At 37.7% G+C, this 7816-nt stretch overlaps 1 protein-coding gene across 1 annotated transcript; it reads right to left on the bottom strand.

The window, feature by feature from the left end:
- Positions 1 to 3174: 3174 nt before the first annotated feature.
- On the bottom strand, positions 3175 to 3471 carry LOC148161555 (keratin-associated protein 3-3). Its single transcript, XM_088020776.1, has one exon. It carries the CDS (start codon positions 3469 to 3471, stop codon positions 3175 to 3177), a length of 297 nt encoding a protein of 98 aa, XP_087876902.1.
- Positions 3472 to 7816: the final 4345 nt, after the last annotated feature.

The following is a 7816-nucleotide window of genomic DNA, read 5'->3' as shown; positions in this document are numbered from 1 at the left end:
TTCTAAATGTAGCCGTAGACCAGCGTCTCTGGGGGAGGAGGGGCGTTCAGGAGCTGCTCAGTCGTCCTCGTGAACCAGAACTCGAACGTGGTATTTCAGGTGGACACTTCTTATTAGCTTTATCTAGACGTGTTTTCATTTTCCTTCCATTTTGAAAGTGGTTTTTACAAACTATAAAACTCTGAGTTAATAGATTTTTTTATTATTATTTCCAGGACCTTTAAAACGAGATTTGATTGTCCTCTGGCCTCCATTTTTTTTTTCTTTTCTAAATACAAGGCAGACGTTCTTTTTCTCTTCGCTGCCCTCTATTTAATGTGTATTTACTCCTCTTCTTTTAAGGTGTGCTACTGATCTTTTTTTATTCAACCGTTTGTGGTATAGCTAGGTGGTGTGTGTGTGTGTGTGTGTGTGTGTGTGTGTGTGTGTAGGTTGGTTGTGTTACCTATTTGGGATTTGTTGAGAGTCTTCAACTTGCAGTTCAATAAGTTATATCATTAAATTGGGAAAAAATTCAGCCCTTTTCTACCCAATTTTCTGCCCCACTTTCCTATCATTCTGGAACTCCTATTTCATAATTGTTGGGTCACTTGGTGCTGTCCCACAGGAGGCTGCTCAGGTTCTATTCATTTTTTTCAATCCCTTTCTCTGTTTTAGTTTTTTTTTTTTAAAGATTTTTATTTATTTATTTGACAGAGATAGAGAGAGAGCACAAGTAGGCAGAGCGGCAGACAGAGGGAGAGGGAGAAGCAGGCTTCCTGCTGAGCAGGGAGCCCGATGTGGGGCTCGATCCCAGGACCCTGGGATCATGACCTGAGCCGAAAGCAGCCGCTTAACTGACTGAGCCACTCAGGCGCCCCTCTGTTTTAGTTTTGATAATTTTTATCTATCTTACGATTATTTTGAGTTATCTTAATTCACTGAACTCACTCCTAATTGGCAATTTCCAATCTGCTTTTAAGGCCATCTATTGAATTCTTTATTTCAGATTGTACCCTTTAGTTCTATAATTTTTATTTGCTTTTCATTTAATTTAAATAATTTAAATTTAATTTAGCTTGTTACTAATTTGTTAAAAGTTTAAAATTTCACTTTTCTGATGAGTTTCTTCATCTTGTTCACTGTTTTCCTTTCACATTGCGTTCATCTTTCCCTAAGTCCAAGAAAATACTTACAATAACTTTTATAGTAATTGTTATAAAATTCTTGTCTGTTAATTCTAATATCTGTGTGTCTATGGACCTGTTTTTATTGGCTGATTTTTTTTCTTTATTATGGATGACATTTTCCTGCTTCATATGTCTGGCAAATTTTGTGGGGTTTTTTTGGTTTTTTTTTTTTTTTAGAGTTATTAGAGTGAGCATGCCTGTGAGTTGGGGGAGGGGAAGAGGGAGAGGAAGCAGACACCCCACTGAGTGTGGAGCCCACAACCTGAGACCACAACCAAGCCAAAACCAAGAGTCAGTTGCTTAACCGACTGAGACACCTAGGCACCCCTGTCTGGCAATTTTTAAGTATATGTTGTTGATTCTGGATGATGTATTTTAGGAAGTCTTGATATGTTATAGAGTGCAGCGTGTTGAGTTTTGTTCTGACAAGAAGTTAAATCACTGGAAGATTCTCTTGATTCTCTCAGACTTGGTTTTAGACTTTCCTAGAGCAAGTATAATTTGGTGTGTTCTTTACTCAAGGTTGTGATTTTTCCTCTTTTGGTGTGTCCTTCTGGAACATCAGTTGAATGCCAGAGGTACTGAGAGCTTTGTCATCTCTGGATGTGCTGGAACTTCGGTGTCTGTTAGTATTGACTGACTGCTGGTATCCCCATTCAGCTCTTTATTCCCCAGTAGCCACTCTGTTAGCCTCATGGAATTTTATCCTGCATGCATACAACCCAGCCCATTGCAAGTACTTGATAAGAACTTTTGCACAGACTTGTGCACCTTCCCTCATATTCCTCTCTAGAACACTGTTGTGCAAATTTTAGCTCACTAACCTCCCATTTAGATGCAGAATTGTGCCTCAAACTTGACAGATCTAGAGCAGAATACAAATTTCCTTCTTTAATTCTCTTTTCCTTCTCTGCTCCGTTGGTGACATAACCCCACTGCCTAATCTCTCTTTGACACCTTCCTCTCTTTCATATCCCTTTGACACCAGCTCTAGTTAGTCTTTGACTATGTCTTTCTCCTGTTTATCACTATGGCAACAATCTTAATTTCTTAATTGTCCTCAATTTTATGGTATCACAGCACTTTACTAATACTACTAGTAGAACACTTATATTTTTTATTATAATACAGTGCCCAGCATTCAATAAATAATTGTTAATTGTACAAAGGAATGAATGGGTATTGTGTTTGTATCTGCCTGACCTGCTAAGACAGTCTACTCATTTTGACCAGGGACAATAAAATATAGGGCACATAATTAGGTATTGAATAAATGTTTACTGAATGAATAATGACATTATAAAGTTACTATTTTTTTTTGCATAAACCCATCAAGTCATTGGGACTTGTTATGTTATGTCTTCATATCATGTTCAGTTCTTCCCAATTTACCTTAAACCGTTTTTTGGGAGGACAAGTCAGGGAAAGTCTATTTGCAAGTATGCTGATATAGCAGACCTTCTTATATGCAAAGCCATTTAGTTTTCTTTAAAAAACAAGAACAATAAATGCAAGAAACATTTGTACAGTCACTATTTTTAGTTTTGCAGATGTTCTCAGTTCTTAAAATGCTGACTTTTGGAGGTAAGTACATTTAATGAATTGATAGGAATAAACAAACATAATTGTAGACATTTGTGCTATGCCAGAGATGGAAAATTTATTAGTATGATCATGAAGAAGCTCCTCAGTTTCCAGAAAGTTACCACCCAGCACTGGAAACAGAATTCCCAAAGCACCCAAAGAAAGATAAACTTTAATAGGGTGGAAATGAAAAACTTCGGAAGGCAATAGCATCCTCCTATTCAAATTGCCCTTGATCACTACTATCTACCACGTGGCCATTGAAAGTCTCTTGGTTTCTTTTTGAGCCAGAGTTGTCAGGGATAACGTCATCCTTGTTTCAACTTGGAAAGCAGAGGCAATTAGTTGCAGGTACTGAAATAGGTGAACGCTAAACCTTCCGGGTCCTTCATTGTCAGGCACGGAGCAAAGCAGCCATCATTCAGCAGGAGCTTGGGATGCAGGGCTCACAGGAGGGCTGAGTGAAGGTTGTGAGGTTGATGGTCTCCAGGCCTGGGGTGGGGTGGCTGGAGTTGAGCAGGAAGCAGGTGGGCACACAGGGCTGAGGAATGTGGCAGGGTGGGGGGCAGTTGTCACAGCAGGTTGGCTCCAGTAACCAAGTCGTGTGTGGGCAGGTGCTGGGCAGGCAGACTCCACACCGGCAGCATTTGTCAGAGGAACAGATGGTGGTGGCGGGGCCGGTGGGGACGCTGCAGCAGCAGGGCACACAGCAAGCCATGACGTTGGGAATCTGTGTTTTTAATTGCTTTGGTTGTAACAACAGATGAGGCTTCTAAGGTGTGAATGTCTCCTCTTGCTTTGAGGCTCTTATATACCCTCCCCAGTGGGTGTTGGTCCAACCAGAAGGCTTCTTTCCTGGTTCTTGTTTATATTAGTGTACCCATAATCCTTTGATTGGTTTGACATTTAGATGCTTGTAAAGAGTCTCTATTCTCCTAATTAACATTTATTTGAGTTCCTTGCTAAATCTGAACTGATTACTCTTGCTATTTGTGACTGGAACACAAGCTTTATGACGTATCACCAAAAGCTTCTATTATAATTCCAACACCAGAATTTCTGGGGAATATTGCACAGTAATATACCTGTAGTCATAGGTCTTATCTCTAGTGCTGGTCTAATGTTTAGTCTCTTTGCCTTTATCTATATCAGTTGACCTGATGATATATTCTTGTTTGAAAAAGTTGAACTTAAGTTTAGTAACTTTCTTTTAGCTTTGGGACTTTAAAAAAATTAATTTTTTGTTGAGATATAATCGACATGTAACATTGTATTAAGTCTTGGGACTTTTGAAGATCACACCTACATTAATATGGAGAAATACGCTATTGAGAAACATGGGCAGAGTTTTAAAAGAGACCTATTATTCCATTTTTGACTATAAATATTATATACTTAAAAATTTGGGGTAAATACCCAGGAGTGCAATTGCTGGGTCGTACAGTAGCTGTATTTTCAACTTTTTGAGGAAGCTCCATACTGTTTTCCAGAGTGGCTGCACCAGCTTGCATTCCCACCAACAATGTAGGAGGGCTCCCCTTTCTCTGCACCCTCATCAACATCTGTTGTTTCCCGACTTGTTAATTTTAGCCATTCTGACTGGTGTGAAAAAAAAATTTGGACAAAAGAAGTATAAAGAAAACTCACTTGTAATCTTATCATCAAGAGAAATTCTCTATGAATATTTGTGTATATCCCTGTAGTCATTTTTCTATACATTTGTTTATTATTTTTTATGTTCCTGGAATCATACCTACTCTTCTATAACTTGCCTTTTTGCCTAAAATATATATTTTCATTATCTTGTATTCTGAAGTATATTTGATAATGTTATTCTTAATGTTTCCTAGCATTCATCAGTTACTTTAAAATTTTATATGATTAACCATTTAGGTTATTTGCATGGTGGTAATTGTGGCAGTAGTAACAACTGTGGATGGAAATCTTGATGCACATTTCTGATCATCTCAGGAACAGACATAATTATTGGGTAGAATTATTGGAACAATATTTTAAGGCCTTTGGTATTCATTACCATACTACGCTTCAGAATGGTTCTTTTTGCCTCTATTTATGTATTCCCACCAGCTGTATTTGAGAATTGCCATTTCCCTATTCTTTTTGGTGGCTGTTTTAAGTGTTTTGCCAATTTAATGAGTGAAAAATGAAATTTTGTTGTATTTGTATTTCTTTTATAACTAGTTGAGACATTCCTTCATGTGTGTATTGGCTGTTTATCTCTCTATTGAGAACTAGCTTGCTTTGTTTCCTTCATTCACTGCTAAGTATGAGAAAGTTGAATTTGTAGCTTATGTCTACATGCTAAGTAAAAGAATAATTCAAGACCACGCTACTAATATTCACATGAAATTACTACAAATAGAAAGTGAAGTTAAGGGCCTAAGCTAATCTGTATACATTTGATTTTATTCTGTTTTTTTTTTTTTCCCAATGTAGTGCATTTTCTCCCCAAATCAAATGTATCTGTAGTAGAAAGGACCTGGACTCTTTAGTCCCAATACACCATTTAGGCTTCAGGCATGGTTCATATTTAAGAGGGAACACAGAGTGGGCTTCTGTGCAGGATCATTCTGACCTTCACACCATTTCCAACTCAACTTTGACTCACTCACTCTTCAAGCCATGATTCTTCTCGCTTGCTTCCCACCTCCTCCTTCAAGTATACCTGTGTATCTGTGCATGGTGGGGGAGCATGTCTGTGTGGTTTTCCTGGAAGGCTTTCCTGTAGATTCAAGAGGACCACATTAGGAGTCAGAAAGCTCTTTACTGGTCCCAGTCCTGCTCATTGCCTTCCTTGTTACGGCAGCTCATTCACATTTTAGAGCTTCATCTTTCTCCTCTGCAAATAAGGATCATAATATCTACATTCTTCTACTTGGAAGGTTATTGTCCATAGACAATCATAAAGTGCTACGCAAAGATAATCATTATCCAAGTAAGTTGCAGATAAAATTCAAAGTAAGGAAAAGGGAAAATAAACAGTCTAAAGAAGAAAAAATACAGCTGCAGATAAGTAAAAGAACAACCTTATAGGAAACAGCAAGCATTTATCTGAAGGTTCATACCTACAGTTAGAGAAAACAGCTGACACAGAAATTCATAAACTTCAAATTTTAAAAAAGTTCTTTATGACTCTGCTTGGAAGAAAGGATTTGTAATCTCTGCTGATGTCCCTGGACTTCAAACAGATTTATCTTTGAGTGAATACCTGCCAAATTGCTCACTCTTTTATTTAGGACTGATTAACATTTTCAGTATTTTAAAAATAATTTAATAGACATTTATTGAGCAGTTGCCATGTGCCAAGCACTGTGATAAATTTTGGATATACAGCAGTGAACAAAATAGACCTTGTTTTTGCTTTCGTGCAACGTGGAGTCTGATGGAAGGTTTATCATGCACATATTATTATAAGTTGCTGTTATTATACGTTATGATAGGAAGGGTTATAAGAGCATAAAAATGATAAGCAGAAGGAAATTATTTTGACATTTTAAGAAAAACCGTATAAAGGGGTTTGCAGATTCTCACAGGATTTCATGGCAGAAAGAGATCGCTCTCTTATTTAGAATGCAGTGTTACTTTGAGTCAAGCTTATAAGGATAAAGAAATTGTTACTGTTCTGTGTAGAATGTTTCCATAATTATAAATAATATTTAGTTATATATTAGAAACAGTTGTAAAGTAATAAGTTTATCATAGTAAACTCGTCTTTTATTGAAAAGACTTGTGGTACTTTATTAAAAATTTTTCTTTTCATGGTCTAAGAGACCTGGCAATAACTCTCCTTTGTTTGTAAATTAGGACAGTGAATCCTAGAGAGGTGAGCTAATTTGCCTTAGTTGGCCTGGTGACTGACTTGTTATAAACTAAATATAGGACCTATTGAGATTGTGCTACCTCTTTTGTGGTTTAACATGCAAGTTTAACGTATGTGTCAGATACTAAACGTTTTATTTTTAGAAACAAAGGTAACTTTTTCCTTTAAACAAATGCAGGAAAAACATGGTGATTCTGATTAGATGGTAGATTTTCAAATTGCTGAAAATACATACACACACATGCATGCACACACACAAGAACTTGCCTAGCTTTAATTATACCATCTGTAGTCAATGGGGGTGTGGGGAAGGAAAAATTCTTCCTCTCCCCTTGAGGGTCTTCCAGCTGGCCTAAGAATTAAATCTGACATGAGACAGATTAACAGGAGAAAACACCAAAGTTTTATTATGTGCACGTGGAAGGCCAATAATGAAATTGAGACCTAAAGAAATGACCAAGGCAGGCAGTTTTTATACTTCTGAGGCAAAGAGAGAGTATGTGAGGAATTGGCAGGTCAAAGAAGACTTAACTTTGGGAGCTTCAGATAGTAAGGAATTGTAAATGGAATTTGGGCTGTGGTAGTAAATTAGTAAAAGGTAGCAAGGTTTGTTTATACCTCCTTCTCAGCTCTACATTCCCTATCTCTGGTGATAATGAGGATGTGTCTTTACCGCCTAATACAGGGAGGGTACCTTTCACATTGGAGATTTATTTTCAGCTCTCATAGGGACAGAAGAGGGTCTGAATGTCCTTGCATAGGCTGTCTCTTAAGTAATTTTTATTTAAAATAATCAGTATGATAAAAAAATTAGTATGCCAAAGTGACACATATTGGGGTGGCCTGCCCTTGGCCCTACAGGGGTATCTGTGACAGTGAAGACATAAATGTTGATAATAAAAAGAGACAAAATAGAATTGTTATTTTCTTGCTTCAAATCTCTCTTGGTTTGGAGGTTTCGGTCTTAAAACCCTTTGCTTAGGGAGTCCCAGCGTCAGGGTCTTTGCATTTCTTCTCTCCTCCTTCCCTCACCTCTTCTCCCCATCTTCAATGCATTCAATCCATGGGTTAATAAGTTGCTGTTGTGTGTGGAACAGCTTCTCTCCACCTCTCCTGCCTTGTCATCTTTTAACGCTTAGCCTGAATAGCGTGGAGGCTTTCCATAACTATCCCTCACCCTGACACTGAATCACCAAATCTGGGTTTTAGTTCCTCTGTGTAC

Source organism: Eumetopias jubatus, unplaced genomic scaffold, assembly GCF_037043125.1.
Source record: "Eumetopias jubatus isolate StellerSeaLion01/CBP00866 unplaced genomic scaffold, mEumJub1_p1.0 scaffold_160, whole genome shotgun sequence".
NCBI lineage: Eukaryota > Metazoa > Chordata > Mammalia > Carnivora > Otariidae > Eumetopias > Eumetopias jubatus.
This window is presented reverse-complemented; position numbering and strand designations above follow the sequence as displayed.

Bases quoted from the DNA above. Each gene is read 5' to 3' on its own strand.
- LOC148161555 (XM_088020776.1), bottom strand. From the start codon at position 3,471: ATGGCTTGCTGTGTGCCCTGCTGCTGCAGCGTCCCCACCGGCCCCGCC.